Source organism: Erpetoichthys calabaricus, chromosome 3 (genome assembly GCF_900747795.2).
Source record: "Erpetoichthys calabaricus chromosome 3, fErpCal1.3, whole genome shotgun sequence".
NCBI classification, from domain to species: Eukaryota; Metazoa; Chordata; class Cladistia; order Polypteriformes; family Polypteridae; genus Erpetoichthys; species Erpetoichthys calabaricus.
The window spans coordinates 85657152-85679644 of record NC_041396.2 but is presented as its reverse complement, the minus strand read 5'-3'; the positions used below and the strand labels follow the sequence as shown (position 1 = coordinate 85679644).

The 22493-nt window shown below is 39.6% G+C and overlaps 1 protein-coding gene across 5 annotated transcripts in view; it reads right to left on the bottom strand.

Moving 5' to 3' along the window:
* The window catches only part of scube3 (signal peptide, CUB domain, EGF-like 3), a 458024-nt gene that overhangs the window by 261494 nt on the left and 174037 nt on the right, over positions 1 to 22493 (bottom strand). For all 5 annotated transcript variants that reach the window (XM_051924638.1, XM_051924639.1, XM_028797022.2 and 2 more), the window contains one exon: positions 13748 to 13873. In XM_051924638.1, the coding sequence (XP_051780598.1) occupies positions 13748 to 13873 (126 nt within the window). The remainder of the gene's footprint in view (positions 1 to 13747; positions 13874 to 22493) is intronic.

Below are 22493 nucleotides of genomic sequence, written 5' to 3'. Positions count from 1 at the left end.
AAAAAAAAAAAAACTTGAATTGCCACATGCTGAGGGCTATGTTGAATCTGTGAGAATGAAGTGATCTGTAGGCCTACACTACTGTAGCCTCCTACAATTAGAGCTGAATAAAATGGCTCATACTGTAGTAGTAAACTTATAGCTCCTATATGGCAGCCAATTGCTGAGCCATCACACTCCTCTTCAGTTGGCTAGATTTGCTTACATGACACATCTTTGCTCTATTCTGTTGATCAATCAACCCTCCTTTGTAAAAGGAAAGCTCTATCTTTCCTTAGGTTCTGAGAGTCACCAATTACCAAAGCGGGAAAGGGTTTCCATGTTTACACTTCCCATAGTACTGCAGCTCTTAAAACACAAAAGACATATACATATACAGTTCATAAAATGAATTATTCCAAATGTCATATATACCTACTATATGTCTCTCTTTTTTTGTCAGTGAGGCTTTGACATCATGGACCAGAAGGTGCATACTAATTCAGCGTGAGTAGGAACACTCAAGAATAAAACTGAATAAAAAAAAAATTCACATCCACAATCATTCTCAGTCATGCACACCACTCACACCCACGTCCACAGCTTTCCCAGTCCCAGTCTCGTTCACGCACATGATCTGACATTGTTTTCAAATAAAGAGATGGTATAACAAAACAAGTTTGTTTGTTAAACCACGTCTTTATCTGAAAACGGCATCAGATAGGAGGTTTGGGTTGTGGGAGCGTGAACGTGAGTGAGAGAATAAAGCTGAAAAAAAAACTTTGACAAGTACTATAAATTTACACCAGCTGTTACAGACACAAATCAAATGTATGTTTTTATTGTATAATATTAACAATAAAGCAGCTCACTACTCAAAACGGTAAATTTGTGAAGCAGCTGATATTGAAAGCTCTTGATTGGGAGTTAGCAGTTCTTACCGTTGTGCCACGCAAGCTGTTGTAGCAACAGCCTACCGTAACCTGCTTTCTTTTTCTTCAGTTATATTCCTGAATAAAAGTGCACTTGTTTTGTTATATTTGTACCTTTTCTGAAAGTGTTTATTTGATATTTGGACTTCAGGCTTCACACATTATACACTTCATGTCTACATTTTGTCAATTATTACTAAAACATGAAAAATGTTTCTGTTGTAACGATGTGTTTACATAGATTGTTGTAGACACGGAACACACATGAATTGTATGTATTCCAAATGACAATGTATTATTTACCCTATACAGCTCAAGGTACTTCAGTCCAAGATAAACACTGAGAACCTTCTTTGCAAATTGAACTGTGGCAGTGGCCGGGGGGATGGGATACCAGGCTGCTTGCTGTTTGTGCTGATCAACACATTTACAACACAAATGACACTGACAGAGAGGTGCAAACAGATTTATGGTGGGCCGGGATTACGAGTTTTTTCGTAGGCTTTGGTATTTCTAGTGTTAAACTTAGGTAAGGTTATCTATATGCAACATGCATGTGGGCAAAAGGCTGAGCAAGCTAGAAACAGCTTGGATACACAAACAAACTGCCTGCAAGTAATCAGGATAATGTAAAACGCGGGTGGCCAGTTGCTGTGAGCTATAACACGCTTGACCTGGCAGCGCTGAACGCGCATGTACTGTGCAAGGCATGCACGGGGGCCACTGAGAAAAGAAGAGTGTTCATGGCTCACCTTGCAGAGGAGCTTCGTAGTCGCTTCTTACAAGAAAAGAAAATGGATAAAGCAAAAGAGGATGCAACATTGACAAGCTTCTGTTCCAAGACTGCCGTTTCCCCAGCCCCTTTAGTGTAATAGTAACCACAGCACAGAGAGAAGTATGTACATTGCAACAGGTACACATGTCGTAAATGTAGGAAGTGTGTGGGAACTGTTAACATTTGAATCTGATGATTGCATATAGCGCGGAACTGACCTCTCTGTACTATTCTTTCCTCTGCACGTCCTGGAGTACATAAGAAACACCACCATACAGCAACATGTGCAGAATGGCAAAATGGAAGAAAAAAAAAACGCGGTCACTGATTACAAGTGCAAGAAGGCATGCGAATGAATATGAATTATATGAATAATGTTGCATCAGTGCCACAATGTTTTCCAAAATGTACTACTGTATACAGGTCATAAAATGAGTTATTCCAAATATCATATATACCTATGTCTCTGGGTTTTTTTTGTCAGTGCGGCTTTGACATCATGGACCATAAGGTGCATACTAACTCAGCTTGAGCAGGAATACACAATAAAACTGAATAAAAAAAATTTCAAGTGACGGTGAGATACGAAGAAGGCAGATTCACCAGCATTTGTGTGTCAGCTTTTATCCCTCCAGATCAGAGAATTTCCAGTTCCATTGTCTCAAAACACCACTTACATCTACAGTTATTCCCAGTTTCAGATAAAAAGTGGTCAGATTGTTTTGGGGGGTTATGTTGTACCGTGATTGTGACTGAGAGAATAAAAGTGAAAAAAAAACCACTATGTTTTACAAGTACTATAAATTTACACCGGCTGTTACAGACACAAATTAAATGTATGTTTCTATTGTATAATGTTAACAATAACAGTAACTCACTACTCAAATGGTAAATCTGCAGTGGAGATGGTTTCGAACTCACGACCTCTGGATTATAAGTCGGCAGATCTAACCGCTGCACCACGGAAGCTGTTGTATTGTACTTGTACCTTTTGTGAAAGTGTTTATTTCATATTTGGCCATCAGCCTTCACACATTATACAGTTCATGTTTACATTTTGTCATTTATTGCTAAAACATGAAAAAACACATGTTTAACGATGTGTTTACATAGATTGTTGTAGACACAAAACACACATGAAATTATTTCCCCTTACAATTCTGGGTAACTCACTCCCAGATAATCAATCAAGGCAGGAACTGGGAGAACTTCTTGCCCGTTCTGAGGCGGTGGGGGGATGGTCTAGGAGGCTGCTTGCTGCTTGGGCTTTTCGACACATTTAGAAGACAAAAGACGCTGACAGAGAGGTGCGAAGGGATTTAAGGTGGGCCGGATTTACGAGTTTTTTCGTTGGCTCTGGTAATTCTAGTGTTAAGGGTTCCTGAATATGGGAGCAGAGCAGAGGCAAGATGACATTTAACCTTTAGGCTGCGATCAATAATGGGATCAGCAGCCTCAATGTCTCTAGCCAACTGCTCTCTGCTGATGATACTCAATTACAAAGCTTACCTAACATCTCTATTTTCTCACTATGCCACATTATTGACTGCACACATGGCTTAGAGCCCAAAGGACTTGCACTACATTTTAGGGGCATAACTGTAACACAAAAAACTTGATTTTTTAAGCAAAGCAATGAAAATAGGCAACAAATGCATGGATAACTCTTTACTCTACAATGGTATAGTGAACAAGACCAGTGAAGCACCTAGCAGGATACTAGCCACTCCCTAAACTTGCATGCACCCCAACTCTCATTTTCGTCTCTACTTCTTATAACCACGAAGCCCAGGAATGTGCACAGTTGCCGAAGTTAAAGTAAAAATAAGATTACTAATAAAATCGTGTGAATGCTTGAAATAGCAAAAGTTAAATACGTGAATGTTGAGGACCATAGGATTGACCATAATATAAATTTGTGGAAAAATTGTCTTTACGTATATAATTTTGATGGAAGACTGTAAACCAGCAATCTGTTCAACCATTATAGGATAATAAAATAATAAAATGCAAAATATTAATTTATAATGTCAAATTATAATAGTGCGATGTTTCTTCACTTTCTGTGGGACTGCAAGTGAAAGTAAAATTTCACCAGTGTTCTACTACCCCCCTCAGAATTTCAATCACCCCTTTACAGATTGCTCCCTGGTGTCAACCATGTAAAGTACCTGTCTGTACTGTACAAAAAGAAGGATTCAAGAAACTGTAAAGCACACTGCATGCAAAATGCAAAATACTGATTGTGCTAGTGAAATTATATAAAATACAGTACATCCAGAAAGTATTCACAGCGCATCACTTTTTCCACATTTTGTTATGTTACAGCCTTATTCCAGAATGGATTAAATTCATTTTTTTCCTCAGAATTCTACACACAACACTCCATAATGACAACATGAAATGAACACGGTGCGGCCAAAGGCGTGTAGTGAATCGCCCACCACCGCCCCCATTCAACAGGCAGCCACCCGAAGCACACTACAATGCTACCCACCGCCGCCCTGTTCACCCTCAATGGCCTCCGTTCAGCCACAACTGGGTCACCGCTTGCAGCATTACCAGCCCCCCACCGAAAACGATTCGGGGGGAGCCGTGTGTAGTGTGCGGGCAGTGAAACGCCCTACTCCGCTCCATCCAGCCTGCGTCCAGTCAGGAGCAGTAGCTGCGGCGGCGTAGTGGGCGGACAGCGAACCACCCCATTAACCCTCCGTCCTGCACACGAGCGATAGCTGTGGCCCCAGTGACTATGGATCACGGGTCAACACTCGCTTGCCGCCGGGAGCCGCCCGAGGGACACAGGGACATTACACTGCGTGAGCTGCGAAATCACACCCCTCCAGCCACTACTTGCAGCGTCCTCCGGCCAAAGATGACGGAGCGGCAGTTAATGAGGCACATGTGTCACAGCTGTTGCCTCGTTCGTAAGTCGTAGGTCAAGTGTCCGTAACCTGGAGACTACCTGTACTGTGATACTGTATATACTAGTATGTCACTTATAAGTGATCAGAAGTGATCAAAATGACTTTTTTCATAAAGGGAAAAAAACAGAAAAAAAAGTTTACATTATTCACAATATACATTATAGGCTGGCAAGACATTGACAAAAGACATTACTGACAATCTCTTAAAACAAATTTCAGACAGCACATTCACAATCTCTGCTTTGTTCATTGATAGGACCTGATCATGTTTTGAAAATTGTGGGAATTATTCTTTTTAACACTTCTTCAACTTCCTTAGCAGAGTTGTAGACGTGAGTGTGACGTCACAATCACTTTGAGCCTAACTGAGAACAAAAGGCTGTATCTGATACCTGCTTTTTGCTTAGTCTGCTTGATTCAGTTAAATGCAGCCCTCTTCCAGCAGTCATAGCAAATAAATTCAGAAATAAAAAATTGATTTGTTTTCAAACAAAATTTCCTTTTTTCTACCTGATTTGAAGTAGCAGATTTTCTTTATCACTGAGTTTGTCAAATCTAATCATAAAGCATCTATCTTTATAGACATCACAAATTTATTATGGTGTGCTTAACATTCACTTTCTAAAGAAACTATTCTTCTGTTGGCATATTTCAATTAACTCAATGCAGGTTGTGAGCATATGTTTCAGATTCTTCAGTTATGTTGCAAAAGTACTCATTTTATTGTTATTGTTGTTATTTTCTTTACTACTTTAACTTTCTTTCAAGAAGTATTTTCTTAGCTTTACCATGAAGTGATTATTACTTAAGCATTTCTCTTGATCCTTCATCTCTCAACACAAATCATTCAGGTATTTCTGCTGCCTTATGTTCATTTCTATCATTATCATAAATTATCAACATTTTCTGCACTATCTTCTGCATACTAATCTGGAAGCCTGTTGGTGTGCGTGCCAGGGTGACACTGAGTATGCATGTGACACAAAGTTTCAGATGAAGATGATGAAGGACTGCCTAGTTTTGCTTTGCAGCATTAATCTGATGAGCTCACACTTCTAGCCCAGCTTCCAACCTCGCTGATGACTGTGCTAGTTGCAGCTCCACATGCCTGCCTGGAGCTCTCCAGAGAGGTACAAGCTTGGCTGATCAGTTTGTCTCCTCTTCATCGAGTTGCAACAGGCTGTGTCACTGACTGACTTAGACTTCTGCTGATATTTAGAGGTCTTTTCCTTTTCTTTAAAATCTTTTGCTCTTTTGTTCTAACATAGTAGTTTATAATTTTAGAAGTACAGTGATCCCTCGCTATATCGCGCTTCGCCTTTCGCGGCTTCACTCCATCGCGGATTTTATATGTAAGCATATTTAAATATATATCGCGGATTTTTCGCTGCTTCGCGGGTTTCTGCGGACAATGGGTCTTTTAATTTCTGGTACATGCTTCCTCAGTTGGTTTGCCCAGTTGATTTCATACAAGGGACGCTATTGGCAGATGGCTGAGAAGCTACCCAACTTACTTTCTCTCTCTCTCTCTCTCTCTCTCTCTTGCACTGACGTAGGGGGGTGTGAGCAGGGGGGCTGTTCGCACACCTAGACGATAGGAACGTTGCTACCTTCTGTGTGCAGCTGCTTCCTGAAGGACATGCTGCACGGTGCTTCGCATACTTAAAAGCTGAAAGGGCACGTATTGATTTTTGACTTTGTTTTACTCTGGCTCTCTCTCTCTCTCTCTCTCTCTCTCTCCCTGCTCCTGATGGAGGGGGTGTGAGCTGCCGCCTTCAACAGCTTTGTGCCGCGGTGCTTCGCATACTTAAAAGCAAACAGCCCTATTGATCTGTTTGCTTTACTCTCTGTCTTTCTGACAGACTCTGCTCCTGACGGGCACTCCTTTGAAGAGGAAAATATGTTTGCATTCTTTTAATTGTGAGACGGAACTGTCATCTCTGTCTTGTCATGGAGCACAGTTTAAACTTTTGAAAAAGAGACAAATGTTTGTTTGCAGTGTTTGAATAACGTTCCTGTCTCTCTACAACCTCCTGTGTTTCTGCACAAATCTGTGACCCAAGCATGACAATATAAAAATAACCATATAAACATATGGTTTCTACTTCGCGGATTTTCTTATTTCGCGGGTGGCTCTGGAACGCAACCCCCGCGATGGAGGAGGGATTACTGTACCAATATACTTTTTTATAATACATGATATCTCAAATAGAAATAAAAAAAGCAAAAACCGCACTCTATAAAAGCCTGCCAATTCTCAATGCTTGTTAAGTTCTGTTTGGACTCAGTCCTTAGCAACTACTCTGTACTTCAGTTATAGCAGATTTATACCAAGTATAAGAGGTGTCTACCCTAACTTTTTCTGTCTTTTGTCACTCTTTTATACCTGAAATAATGTATGTGTATCGTGTTTAAACAAAGTGGACAGATCCTACTAGCCTTTATCCTCATATTATTATGTTTTTTAAGGTTTTCTGATCACCAGCTGGTGCTGAGTTTAACTGAAACTTTAACATCATTGTAGAAGATGAGAAGCCTCCCAGGAAAGACATTTGACCCACCCCTTACAGTCCAGCTGCCATGAAAACCTAGGCGTCCCAAAAGGAGGCATCATTACTGACTCGAATGAACCGCTAAATGGAGCTCCACTAGCAATGACAGAAACTCAGCAACTTTATTTTGTTTATTCTCCCGACTCCAGGATGACACCAAAGTTGTTTCTTTTGAATTACATTCGACTGTCCATGGACAAATAAAACGAATGACCCAGCTGATACCCGTCATTCTCGTACCCAGCTACACTGGAAATATGGCATCAAAAGGCACTAAACTCTTCATAGGGCTGCTTCAAAGTAGATACTGGTTACGTTTTAGCTGCAGCAATAATTCTAGGACCAACACCCTCACAAAATTATGCTAATAGTAGTTAATGCATTTATATATGCATAGTGCATTTAAGTAAACAAGTGAAAAGTTAGTATCTTTTGATGTGCTGTCTAACAAGAAACATTTAGTACATAGTATTCCATGTGCTTTGATTTATATGTTCCCTGAGAAAATCACTATGAATCTTACAATCCATTAATGAATTCACATAATTCGTTGGTAGCATCGGACATAAGGTAGCAACCTGGCATAGAAGGAAACCCAGTTAATCACAATTACTATTAACCCACCTACATAAAAAAATCTCTACTCTGAAACATATTTTTTACAACAGCACTTGTAGCTGGACTCTATTGCTATATTCTTCCTAGTTAGATAAGACTTTTGTGTTTGCTCTAGAGGCTGTGTTAGGAAAAGAGCATGAAAACTCAGTAGGTATTCCTTTGAATATGTAGCATTACTTAGAAGTAAAACAGACATGCAAATCAAAGTGATAAAGATAAGTTAGCATTAAGACAAATACAGTATATTTGGGAAACCATGATTAGTGAGTGCCATCTTTATTTGGAGCAACCATTACACAAAGCTGTATAAGTTGATTAAACTTAAAATGTAAATACAAAACCACATGCTATGAAATAGAGACTACTTTAAAGACTGCATTATTATTATTATTATTTTCATTTTTCTCAACCATTTATCTCTAGCTTTTTCATGCTATGGATATAGGATATACTGTGAATAGAAATGGTAGGCATTGTTAAGCACCATTAATTAAACTATTAAAGAAAGAGTAAGTGAAAGATTTATTAACTACTTCAGGCAGTTCAGTCTGAAGTCTGACACTCATCAAAGCTGCACAAATACAGGGTTCTTTAGCACCACTCAACCAGCCTAGCCCAGCTAGGGAAATTCCCAGTGCAAGCCTCCCAGACACACAGCTCTGCAAGTCAGCGCAGCAGTCTTGTATATGTTGGCAGAGTGCTGCTTCTCTGTCAAAAATCTAGAGTAATCGGGGAAATTCTCCATCATATACTTGCTTTAACAGTTGTAGCAGATAAGGCTTTTTGTCCACCTCTTGGACCCTCAGGTACCACTCCAAACACCAGGTATAAGCACAATACTTCTTTATTTTAAAACTATACTGTGCACAAAGCACCCTCCACTCCACACTACTTATACAAACTCTCAACAATACAATTCTCTCTCCTCCTCGCCCAGACACTTAGCCACTTAGCTCACCGTCTGGGCTTTCCTGAAGTCCTTTTATATCCCCTGACCCGGAAGTGGTTCCTGTCCAAAACCCACAAGTCCTTATTCCTCAGGTCAGGGTAAACAGTCCTTTTCTTCACCCCGGGAGCACGTCGTTTCTTCCTGTCATGTGACCATGACATACTCCCGGGTTATAGGGCACATAAGAGCCCACGAGCCCCCCTACAGCGACTCCCGGTGGCCCCCAAGGTATCCAGCAGGGCTGTGTGTAGAAACTACAAAGTCCATGAGGCCCTGCTGGAACCCGGGGCACGTTCGTGCTGTCCGGAGAGCTCCTCCTGGCGGCCTGGGGGTGAGGGCCAGAATAAGAAGCCGGCAATCCACCACACAGTCTGTCAAAAGGGAAATATCTGCAAATGGACTACACATCAGAAATGTCCTTCTAAGACCCAGATGAGTCACTGACCTGCACCAGGTAATTTGAGACAGTGATGGGGTGTTCCATGCTGCATCTAAAGAAATAAAGAGTGAACATATAGATCGATGGCCAGTTTTAAACAAAATAACACATGTGGTTCCTTGTTAACAATAATTCCAAGCATAGCTGGGTTTTAACCAAACAGAAGTCATGTAGTAGTAAGGACAGACTTGAGAAGGCGCTTATCATGCATGAGGACAGACAGAGCATAAAAGTTACAATTAACGCACAAATAGCTTAAAAAATTGAAAGTGTTGATGAGGTGAACACCGACTTCAAAAATGAAGAGACAGATGTAATACTGAGTTTTCTTAATAAATAAGGTGGTCTGGAAACCCAGGGAGAATACAAATAGCCCAAGTCACATTATTTCTAAGAAATATGGATAAGACAAACAAAGATCACAAGACAATAACAGTGGCAAAACACAGTTTAGCCAGTTAGTTCAGATCAGGTCAGGTTGGGGAGCATGCACCAGTACGGTGCGTTGCCGCACCCACCACACAACGAAACAGCTTGGGATCCTGGTTGGCAACCCCCAAGCAGACACGCAGTCCAGTCCCACCCTCTGGAAATGACCATCTATCTGCCACAGTCAGGTGTTACGTGGGCGTCCCCTTGGCCTGGTCCAGCAACTCGGGTCCTCAACGATGAGGATCCTGTGAGCTGGATCACCCTTGGGGAATTGTACCACATGGCCATAGTGCTGTAACTGACCGTCCCTCACAATACAGGTAAACGTGCTTCATTCAGGACTCTAAGAGAAACCGCTCATTCAACACAAATTCAAACCAGCGGTACCCAAGGATTCTCCAAAGAGGCACTGTACTGAAGGAGTCCAGTTTTCATCTCAGGTCACTGGATAGCATCCATGTCTCGCAACCATGTAGCAAGACAAGAAGCACCAGGACTCTAAAGACTTGGGGCCTCATATATAAACCGCGTATGCACAAAAATGTTGTGTATGCCCACTTAAGCAGTGATGGAAGTTCTCCACTAAGTTTTGCAAACTGGCGGCACCCAGTGTCAAAGTAGTGCTACTGTTCCTGCGTGGTTTCCCTTTATTTTTTAGATTCACATCCCTGACGCGGCTTTATCAAATGCACTGAAATTAACCGCATATTGTTTATTAGTTTAAGGCATCTGATTGTAATCAACCCGTAACCATATAATGGTGCACAGAATGTTCAAACTATTCCAAATACTATAGCTGCTTTAGTGTTGTTACTCTCAGTGCACCGCTGAATATATCACCCGCTGTATCTGACTGTGGAATGACAGCTGTACAGCAGCTGATTGGATTATCGAGATACAGCATCAAGCACACGTTGTCTCAGCCATGCACACAGTCTATTTGAAACTCTCCCATACAGTACGGCAAACACCATTCCTGTAGGGACCTTGCGGTTCAGAAACACTTTCATCCCAAGAGCTCTAAATGCACTCAAATCAGTCCATCAATTGTTCCTGGTAGAACTGTTTGTACTTATAATTACAATCACCTCACTGTAAAGTTGCACTACAATTATAATATTGCTCAACACTTTATAAAGCACGTATTTACATATGAAGATGACTGGCTTCTAAGTCGATTTAGATTTCCAAGCGCTATCTTCTTGGAGCTCTTGATATCATTTTTAAGATGAAATGCAGTAAAGCATATTTATTACATTATACAGATATGTTTCAAACGTCATTAAAATAATGTATATTGTTAATAATTAAACATGTGAGGACACAGTGGACAGCGGCAGCAACAAGCTGGTGCCCATTCAGGGATTGTTCCTGCCTTGCCCTGTATGGTTGCCGGAATTGGCACGACCCTGGATGGATAGATGGATGGAATAATTAAACATGTACTATGAAGATATTTCAATGTTTCATAAAAGTTTTGAAGAATCGGCGTTCTAAGCTTACAGATGGCTTAGCATCTATTACAGAGCTGATCGTGTGGCGATTGGTTACTTGGAGAAAGAAAAGGAAGGACAGGAATTGGAGGTTAGTACATTTTGAGAGAGACAGTACTGCTGCAATAAATGATTTCATTGAAGGTCGTGCACAGCGCAGCAAGCATCTTGTGGGAGGCAGGAACAATCTCTTGACGGGGCGCCAGATCATTGCTAATACTGCATCACCGTGTCCCCATGATTAATACATGCTTTAATTCCTATCATTATGAAAATGATATCAAGTATACATCTTAATATTTAAATTGTTCAGAGAGCTGTAATATCATGAATGTAATGTATTCTGTGTCCTGTCAGCAGAAGAGAAAGCCCGTATAAGAAGCACGTAGTGATTCACACACATAGAGCACATAAAAGAACACATAGAAAGAAGCATTTAAAATGCTACTTTAGTTACGATGGGATTTTTTTGTGCGTACACACATTTCCACTTTTGTCTGTACGCCATGTTTTACTGTGAATTCTACACACGGCGTTATGCATGATGCCCCTGGACCTTTGTCCATTTGAATAGATATTAGAAGCGCTACACACCGTTTTCCAGCGACCTCATGACCCCCCATGCTCTCCCAATCCGTCTACTGACTTCACAGGACAGCCACAAGAGACATGAATGTCACTGCCGAGGCAAGTAAACCTCTCGACAAGGTCGACACTCTCTCCACAGATAGACACACTGTTGATGGCTGTACCTAAGAGGTCATTAAAGACCTGGATCTTGGTTTTTATCTAGAACACTCACAAAGCCCAGACACTCAGACTCCTCACTCAGTCTCTCAAGAGCCCCAATAAGAGCCTCCATTCACTCTGCGAAGTTCATAGCATCGTCAGCAAAATCAAGGTCAGTGAATCTTTCTTCATCAACAGATGCCCCCACAGCCACTGGACTCCACGACCTTGCCTAACACCCATTCCATGTAAGATTGAATAGAGTAGGAGCAAGAACACACCCCTACAAACACCAGAATCAACTGGGAAAAATGCAGAGGTTCAGCCTCCATTCTGCACAGCACTCACAGTACCAGTGTATATGATGGTCATGATATCCAGAAACCTTGAGGGGATCCCGTGAAGTCTCGGGATGTCCCAAAGGGCAGCTTGATCAACTGAGTGGAACGCTTTATGAAAATCGACAACGATTGCAAGAAACTCTGCTGATATTTGAATTTGCGCTCCATTAGAACACTCAGTGCCAGGATGTGGTCGATGGTAGACCTCTTAGGCATAAAAACCAGACTGCTCCGGTCACTGGTAGGTGAGCAAGTGATCACAGATCTTATTGAGGATGACCCTAGCAACGACCTTACCCGGCAGCAGTGTTATCCCCCTGTAGCTGCCGCAATCAGGCGATCACCCTTCCCCTTCCAGGTAAGTCCAGTTTTCCCTTCAGTTGGGGTGACGCCCATCTCCCAAATAGAAGCAAAAATTGCTTGCAATGCCAGGAAGACAGCCTTACCACATGCCTGGAGAAGTTCACCCCGGATACCACAGATTCCTATTAGGCTATTAAATTCCCACAGATCACAATTATGCTATTAAAAAAAGATTGAATTCATCAGATAGTTTGGTACAGCAGCCCTTTAATAAGATAAATCTTACTCTAAATGAGGCAATTCAGTTCTTAACAAAATAAGAGCTGAGCTACAGTGCTACAAGTAGCTCTGATAAGCTAAAGCAAAGCCACAAAATAAAGAATGCAGAGACACAAAACTGTGATAATTGGCCAGCTAATTTAAATATGAGGGTGATTGATTTGTTCTGGTGTTCCAGACAACATAACTGCTTAATATTAGTAAAGAGATATGTTTAATTATTCATCAGAGGAAAAATCTTGAGTTACTGTGACAGATTACTCTTGTAAGTAAAATAGGAGCAATGATCAAGGATGTCAGCAGTACAGCAATAATTTGATTATGGACCCCAAATTCATTTTTGGCCCATATGTGGAAACAAGGTGAGAGTCTTACTATGAAAGAGGCACAAGTTGAGGTACTCCTTCAGTAGTGAATAAAGATAGAGCCGATAACAGTGACTTTCAAGCAGAGTTAAGTGCTAGAGTACAATCTCAATTTAGCTAAAGCTTTCTGTTGGAATCATCTGTTAAAAACTCATGGACAGACTACAGCCACTGAGGCAGGCTACTCTTGCAGACACCTTGTATCGTTTCAGACAGCAGGGTATAACTTTTTTTTTTTTTTTGGTGTATGATGCAGGCTGTCTTTAAAACATTCCAAGTGCTACTACTCATACAGTTTCATTATTAGTTAGATTCTTAATAAATAGTTAAAGGCCAGTGGGAAAAGCTGAAGCTTATTTTTAATTTGGCTTTCCCAGTGATTACACTTGGCTTCCGGACAAGTTCTTTGGTGTTGTACATACTGCTTTTTTCGATGTGTCTGAAGCCATGAATGACTTTCTTGTAATTTCCCTGCTTGGCAAATAATGCTTTTGCCTTAAGTTCAGAGGTCGGCATGCAATTCTTACTTCCTCCTAGTAAGGTTAACCTTGGATGTGCAATTTGAAGTTGCTGAAAGAAGACATTTTGAATCTGTGCATTTGTGAGACAGCAATGTCATAAAACAAAATAGCCTTACCCAGACAATTGTGGCCATCATGAGCTAACCTGAAGCCATCATAACATGTGCACCGGTAATTCCCTGGGATGTTGTTGCATTCATGAACGCAGCCTCCATTGAACTCGTTGTCACATTCATCAATGTCTAGGGGACAAAATAAGAAAAACAGTAACACACCATGAGTGACAGACTGCAGAAACCAACAGAAATTTAGAGAAGTCCACCATATTTGGGGCATGTAAACAGCTGTCTGCAAAGGCAATGTAAAATACTGCATATGTGGTTGAGAGAGGAGAGTAAGCTGTAAATATCTGGTCACATTGTCATCCATTTTGTAGCAGGAATGTCTGTGCAGTGTGTTAAAAATAAAAAGACATCATTAGGAAGCAGTAACTTTGTTCAAATTAAATATTACATTTTAACTTAACCTATGTTATAATACAGGGCTGCCTCATTTATCTGATTTTTAATACAAAAACTTGAAAAAGGCAACTCAGCTCCTTCAGAGGGTTAGTTTTATGTAGTCCACTGCTTAAAGAATCTTAAACAAGCTGCTTACAAAATTAAAGATTAAAAATAAACACTAACAGCATGACAGTTTAAAGGATTAAGTAATCAGGTAAGAAGAAATATGGGTGGACTGATGTACATGAAGAAATTAACTCAAAATTGTAGGGTGGAAATATCATTTTCAGAATGCACTAATAAAGAGGTACTTCTTCTACTTGACATTACTTGTTGGAATGAAGTGTGTCAAACAAGTTCTACTGGTGCTCCTTTATACCAACAGCAATATGCTTGCATAATGTCTCAACTGTGACTGTGATAACCAAGTCATAACTTTTCTTTCTTTTGAATTTTTTTGTCAGTCAGTCACTTTCCAACCCGCTATATCCTAACACAGGGTCACGGGGGTCTGCTGGAGCCAATCCCAGCCAACACAAGGCGCAAGGCAGGAACAAATCCTGGGCAGGCCACTAGCACACCGCAGGACACACACACACACACACCAAGCACACACTAGGGACAGTTTAGGATCACAAATGCACCTAACTTGCATGTCTGGACTGTGGAAGGAAACCAAAGCACCCGGAGGAAACCCACATAGACACGGGGAGAACATGCAAACACCACATAGGGAGGACCCCGGGAAGCAAACCCAGGTCTTCTTACTGCAGCGCTTTATAGTAATTCTTGTGTGTGTTCAGACCAAAGTGTGTATGTATATTTATTTATTTACTTAACTTATCTACCTATTTATTTATTTAAAGAGCTTCTGTAAAGAAAAATTTCCTCCAGGGGTCAAATAAATTTCTTTCTATCTATCTATCTATCTAGCTAGCTAGCTAGCAGTTAGTATTATTAAATTTCGAGGTAGTGGGGGACTCCTCACTGTCCAGAACAGGTGCCCTATTACTTACAAAAAATTGTGTATATAACACAGACTTTCTTGAGTGATCACAACTTGAGTTACACTAATGGCATCCTTTGGTATCTGGAGTGCGCAACCATTCATTTTCATAAACAGCACCCTGGGTGGACAACTATGTCACCTAATGCAGCATTTTCCAACCTGTGGGCTCCACAACCCCCAATTACACTTGATTCACTGATAAGAGTCTACCTGCAGACCCCCAGAGCTCTGCAAATAGAGCTGAAGTCAAATTTGATCGACAGACAGACAGATCCCTCCCACATGTCTCTGATCCACTGGAATACCCTTCTCCAGCTCCACTCAGATGCAAGAGTGTGATGAATGTTGAGGAAATGAAGAATAATAAACATGCAATCCAATTAGCTCCAATTAGCCCAATTAGTTCAGCAGAGCTCCTGAATAGTGATTTTTGGGCCAAGGAAAGAAGAAAGGAAAATGTCTTTATTGTAATGCATTTAGCATGAGATAAAAAGGATTTCATTGTAATGAGGTTTTTTAAACATTAGTTCTATAGGAAATTGGCCAGGACCAAGTAAAAAATTGTTAAAAACGAGAATTTCGTTATAACTGAGCTTGTTGTAACGAAATTTGACCTGTACACACACATACATATACATATAAATATACATAAAAACTGTCAACATACAATGTAACCCTACCTTATTTTTCTGCACATGATGCATGTTTGTGTTAGGATTCCATTAGTATACTGTAGGTCTAGGTTTCACTGTTCTTAATTTCTTGGTATACTTCTGCTACAGTTATTTTTGTTCTTACTACTGTATTTAGAAGTGTAATTGTGTACAAGTTTGACTAACAGAAGTTGCTTCATAAAATGCTTCAGCTGCCAAAGACTAACAGAGTCAAAATTGTTCTGAAAGATTTCAGGTAAATGGAGCAAGGGATTAATCAGAAAAACTGATTTTGTGTTCTGTATTAATTAAAAAAATATTAGTTTTTCAATGAGATGGAAAAGGGAATTTCTCCCCCTGTTCGCAGTGAATACCACATGCTGCATCTGCCAATGGTATGTTTCACCAAAGTTCAATTTTTTTTCAACCTCTTTCATCATTCTGCTGTGGACAGACAAACCAAATCTTTGCAGCATTTATTTATTTATTTATTTCCTGGTGGAGCTCAAACAGTTAGTTAAAAACCTTAAAGAGACAATTTCAAAGATTTGATCAAAAGCAATAAAGTATGCAGAAGGGCTGCTGCTAAACTTAATATATCAGGTGAGCATTTTTAATTTGTTGAATAGTTGATATAGTTATTGCTGAGATTTAGCACAATTGTTACAACTAAGATATAGCATGTTTCTAATGTTTCAATTTTATCTTGGAGTAACGCATTGCAAAAAGTGATCATTCAAGATAATGTAATGCTGATATAAGGCCATTGCATTACCAGTCTACTTCATATACTTCATATCAGTTCTTAACTCCTGCACAAACCTGTGAAACTCACCCACCTGTGTTCATTCCTAGGAATGGGAGGAATCAAAATGCATTTTTTTCCTTCCTGCCACTTTTTTATTATCTGATATTCATCCATTACAACAACCATAACATTTTGACATTTAGGCTGTAGGCATGATGTTTGCTAATTTCGGCTTCATAATATTTGTTTTGACATACCACAAAGAATTTATCATTGGTTCAATGAAGAAGAAGCACAAAGGCACCTGCAAGTTTGTGATGCATTTATAAAAGACACAACAAAGGAAAGTAATGAGGCTGCTAACATTAGCTAGTGAGCTTCATTGATCCCTAATGTCAGGTGTTTTTGCATCACATTTGCTAACAAACTTTATATTCAATAAATGAATGTGTTCCTTTTGTTGTTCAGTTTTCATTCAAGAACATGATAATGAAAAATAGAAAATAATCAATTTATCATGTTTTATTCCATAATATCATTATTACAAATGTATGATAGCTTTAGTACATCGGATACATATACAGATAAGGTACAGATCATTGTCACTAATGGGGAAAACATGAGTGTGACCAAAATAGCCCCTCACTTTTAGGTTGTAGGGGATTGTTAATAAACCTCAACTGACATCTAAAAATGAATGCATTAACGTTAAGAGAAAAAGAAGGCCAGTAGCTGTTTATTTAGATAGTGCTAGAAAGAGATGGGGAAATGCTGCCAATTTGTTCTTAGAATGGAATAGCAGAAGCAGAGTGTGACAAAAAGACTGGGGGCCTTTATTTAAAATATTTTAAAAAAATACTTTGTGAAAATCAGAGTAGTGCACGAATGTGAAAGTATTCAACAATACCTTGGCAAAAATGTAATTTGAATCTTGTTAATATACAACTGAATAAATGGCATGTGGACTCTGCAATACGAATAACTACAATTCTTCATAAACTTTGAACTACCATGTCCTTGAAACTGTAATATTAAGAATTTTTTATGACAATCACTGCAAATAACACATGATAAGCACCACATTAAAAAAAACTATCATTTTTGGTTGAAGTATTCCTTTAAGTATTTCCTCCACATTTTAATTATAATTTATCAGATGGCTAAACTTACAATTTAGAAGCAAATTAGAAAAATTCTGTTAAAATTAATTTGAGGCATTTATCAGAATACTAATCTAATTGCAAGAAGTGTAAGAGGTTCATCAGTTGTGCTAACACGGCTTAAAACTGTACAGGACGGAACAGCAGTTCAGTCCTACGGACAGCAAACAGTTGGTTAAGGCATAACATATGGGACTAAATTGAGTTTCTCTCTTTTTCCAACTTTTCTAGTTGCAGCAACAGTATGCTTGACCTTATAATTATGTCTCACTGCTTTAAGCAATATGCTTCAAGTTTGGTGTGTGAAAACCTATATTAGTTAAGGTAGATAAATAAGCTTTACTCACACTGAATATACTTTTTACAACAGTAATTTTAAACTTGTTGTAATAATAAAAGGAAATTCTTAAATACGGCAGTTATTTTCCATTTTCATTAATGATAAAGGAAAAAACAGATTTTGCAACCTGCTACAGATGCCTTAATAGTACTGGCATAAACAGCAGGAAGGCAGGGATTCAGCTTTAGGAACAAATCGGAATAAAATAAGAAGCAGGACAATAGTTTTAGAAGTATTTAAAAATCTGTTCTTAGTATCACTGTAGATCCAAGAACAGAGCAGTGGGGTAGAAAAAAATCCTAAAATTCAGGGTGTGATTAAAGGGTGTGATTAAAAATTAGAACGCTTACTTAAAGTCTTATTGTGGAAGTGATGTATATTAACAGATCTACATAACGGTGAAATCAGTGCAAGGAAAAGCAAAAAAACATTCTTTTACAATAAAATCAATGACAGTTTTTGCTTTTTTAAAAAAGATGTTCTATAATATATTGACAATTACATTCAATAAGTGACATTTAATCTGACAGCCCTGCTATTAACCTTCCAAAAGACGTGTGAGAAGGGGCATTGCCTAACCAAGGGGTTAATAGGGAAGTCGAAATATGACAGCACATTTCTATAAGGTGCAAGCTATGGGTGTACCTGCAAGGACTGTCAGGATCATCTCACTGGAAAGACCAAAGAAGAGAAAGAAAAATTAGGCAGCAGGCTGTATAACTATTCTCAAGTCTCATGACATTCATAATTGACTAGATACTGGACACTACCACAATACAAGGGTAAGGCAAGCAAGATTCTGCAAAGGAGGATGGATCAGGATGACATCTATGATCTGGGTGTTCAAGTCTTAATTTTGAGAGCAGGAAAATTAACCACTTAAACTATTTAATCACTGAGGTGCATTATAAAATACCTCTGTATTCCTAGGAATTCTGATAATACAGTAAATACATTTATAGAATATACACATCTAAAATATATCTTCATTAGCACTTTCTAATGGTAATAATGTCAGAGGTACAGTCTTATCTTAGTGGAGTGTCAAAGAAAGCTCAAGCTTTTTTTTTTTTTAACACTAGAATCTCTGAAGCCTACGAAAATATTTGTAATAACGGGCCACCTTGAATTCCCTTGCACCTCGTCAGCAGCATCTTTGTTTTGCAAATGTGTCAATCAGCACAAGTAGCAAGTAGCCTGTTAACCCATCCCCACTGAGGCAGCTGAAGTCAATTCAGAAGCAAAATTCTCAGAACTGGGATTAGGTGTATAGGGAATTGTGTAGGGTAAATAATACATTGTTATTTGAAATATAACGATCAGTGTAAATGTAGGATGACAGGAAATGCGAGGAAATAAATTTTGTACACATAAAGCAAAAACTTTTCTCATGTTATAGTAATAATTGACAAAATGTTGACGTGAATGTGTGAAGACTGAAGTCCAAATATCAAATGAACACTTTCACAAAAGGTATAACAAAACAAGTGTGTTTTTATTCAAGAATAAAACTGAATTAAAAAAATCGTTCAAATGACATGTTGATATGAATGTCTGTGTGTGAGGAAAAGTAACATCTTTTACTAGTACCACAAATTTATATAGGATGTTACAGACTCGTACTAAATGTATGTTTTTGTTATATGATATAGCAGACAGCCACAGCCCTTGCCTGGCCAGGACGCCTCCACGGTGGGAGGACCAGAGGAGCTAGCTTATTCAGAGCGTTACCTTCCCAGAGTGCTAGAAGGCTGCCCCCCTGGGTTGCAGCGGTGCCTAGGACTCCCGCAGGGCTTCATGGGAGTTGGAGTTTGATGTAGTCCTGTTGGGATCCGTGGGCACCACCAGGGGGTTCTGTAGCTGCTGCTGAGCCCTACAGAGCAGCTCTTCCACCACACCTGGAAGTGCTGCTGGAAATAGGTCATCAAGCATCTGGAGCATTTCTGGGTACATTATAAAAGGAGCCAGCAGCCATTTCTAGCTAGAGCCAGAGTCGGGAGGAGGAGAACAATGCTTGCCGGGGGGAGACTCATGAAAAAGAAAGAAAAGGAGAAAGAAAAGAAGTGTATTGTGCTTTGGGACTGTGTGTTAAGACTTGTGGGGAATGGGGAAGGCGTTTCCCACAAGGGAAAAAGAAAAATATAATTATATATTTTATAACTGTGTCCTATGCCTTTCTGTGTCAGGGTTGGCCTTTACAATGATAATAATAATAATAGCAGCTCACTACTCAAAGTGCTAAATATAAAGACGCAGGATTTGAACCTAGCACTTCACCATTGCTAACCAGTAGCTTATCCACTACGTCATCTGCACAGATCTGTGACAGACCAGCGTTACCACTATGACAACTGGTTGAAAATGAAATTCGCAAACATACACCTATGCGAATGTTTTTTATTTTGTACCGACTAATAGTTGGGCTTTAGCAACATGTCAATTGAGCAATTTCTTTTTCCTCAGTTTTATTCTTGAATAAAAGCATGCTCATTTTGTTATATCTTTTGTGAAAGAGTATCTTGTATATCTGGGCTTCACACATCGTACACGTCACGTCAAAATTATGTTGTTATTAATACAAAATATGAAAAAAATTTCTGCTTTAGCTGTGTGTTCAGCATGCATTTCTTGCCCAGCATTTCCTCTGTCATTCTATATTTACACAGGTCCTTGTAGACACAGAACAAACATGAAATACATGTATTTCAAGTGACAGTACTTCATTACCTATATAATTCCTTACAAATGCATCGCCAAATAAACACTTCAACACAGATGCCTTCATCTGACTAAGGTGTAGCTGGCTGCGTTTTGCTAAACCACACATTTGCAAAACAAAAGCAGGCTATTAGCGCAGTGATAAGGAGCTAAGAGATTCTTGGCATATGTCAGGGACAACAAAAAAAAATTGTAAGCTTCAGGAATTCTAGTGTTAAATAAAACAGATGCCCATTACATGTACTTATTGGTTAAAAATCAGTACAGTAATCCCTCCTCCATCGCGGGGGTTGCGTTCCAGAGCTACCCGTGAAATAAGAAAATCCGCGAAGTAGAAACCATATGTTTATATGGTTATTTTTATATTGTCATGCTTGGGTCACAGATTTGCGCAGAAACACAGGAGGTTGTAGAGAGACAGGAACGTTATTCAAACACTGCAAACAAACATTTGTCTCTTTTTCAAAAGTTTAAACTGTGCTCCATGACAAGACAGAGATGACAGTTCCGTCTCACAATTAAAAGAAAGCAAACATATCTTCCTCTTCAAAGGAGTGCTTGTCAGGAACAGTGACTGTCACAGAGATAGAGAGAAAAGCAAACAGATCAATAGGGCTGTTTTTCTTTTAAGTATGTGAAGCACCGCGGCACAAAGCTGTTGAAGGCGGCAGCTCACACCCCCTCCGTCAGGAGCAGACAAAGTGAGACAGAGTTTGTTTTTCAATCAAAAATCAATACGTGCCCTTCGAGCTTTTAAGTATGCGAAGCTCCGTGCAGCATGTCGTTTCAGGAAGCAGCTGCACAAAAGATCACAACGTGAAGATAATCTTTCAGCATTTTTAGACGAGCGTCCGTATCGTCTAGGTGTGCGAACAGCCCCCCTGCTCAATCCCCCTACGTCAGGATCAGAGAAAGTCAGCGCAAGAGAAAGAGAAATGTAAGCTGGGGTAGCTTCTCAGCCATCTGCCAATAGCATCCCTTGTATGAAATCAACTGGGCAAACCAACTGAGGAAGCATGTACCAGAAATTAAAAGACCCATTGTCCGCAGAAACCCGCGAAGCAGCGAAAAATCCGCGATATATATTTAAATATGTTTACATATAAAATCCGCGATGGAGTGAAGCCGCGAAAGGCGAAGCGCGATATAGCGAGGGATTACTGTAGTACAAAAAAGTAAGGTATACTTTTTTCTCTCTTTCTTCAAATGATGGGCATTGTAGCACAAAAATACTACAGCAATGTTTCAGGAATCAGATCTTCATTAAAATTCACAGTGATCTAGTTGACAGCAGCTGAAGCTTGAAAAGCTGGACTAATTTCTACCACCTGGGCAGTTGGAACCCTTGATTTGACTTAGAACACATTGCTGAAAAATTAAAAGACTTAGTACTTTATAGCGTTTTTCACAAGTTTAAAATATCATCTTGACTACATTATGTATCTTTTGTCACCAATCTCTGGATTACTGGATTCCACATCAGAAGTAGACATCCATCCATCCATTATCCAAACCGCTTTATCCTAACTACAGGGTCATGGGGGTCTGCTGGAGCCAATCCCAGCAAACACAGGGCGCAAGGCAGGAAACAAACCCTGGGCAGGGCGCCAGCCCACCGCAGCAGAAGTAGACACTGGACCAAAATTAGAGATGCTTTATACAATAACAACAGGGCCTTTCACAGATAATAATAGTTTGGTACACTAACATAAAGGTATATTTGTAAAAGGA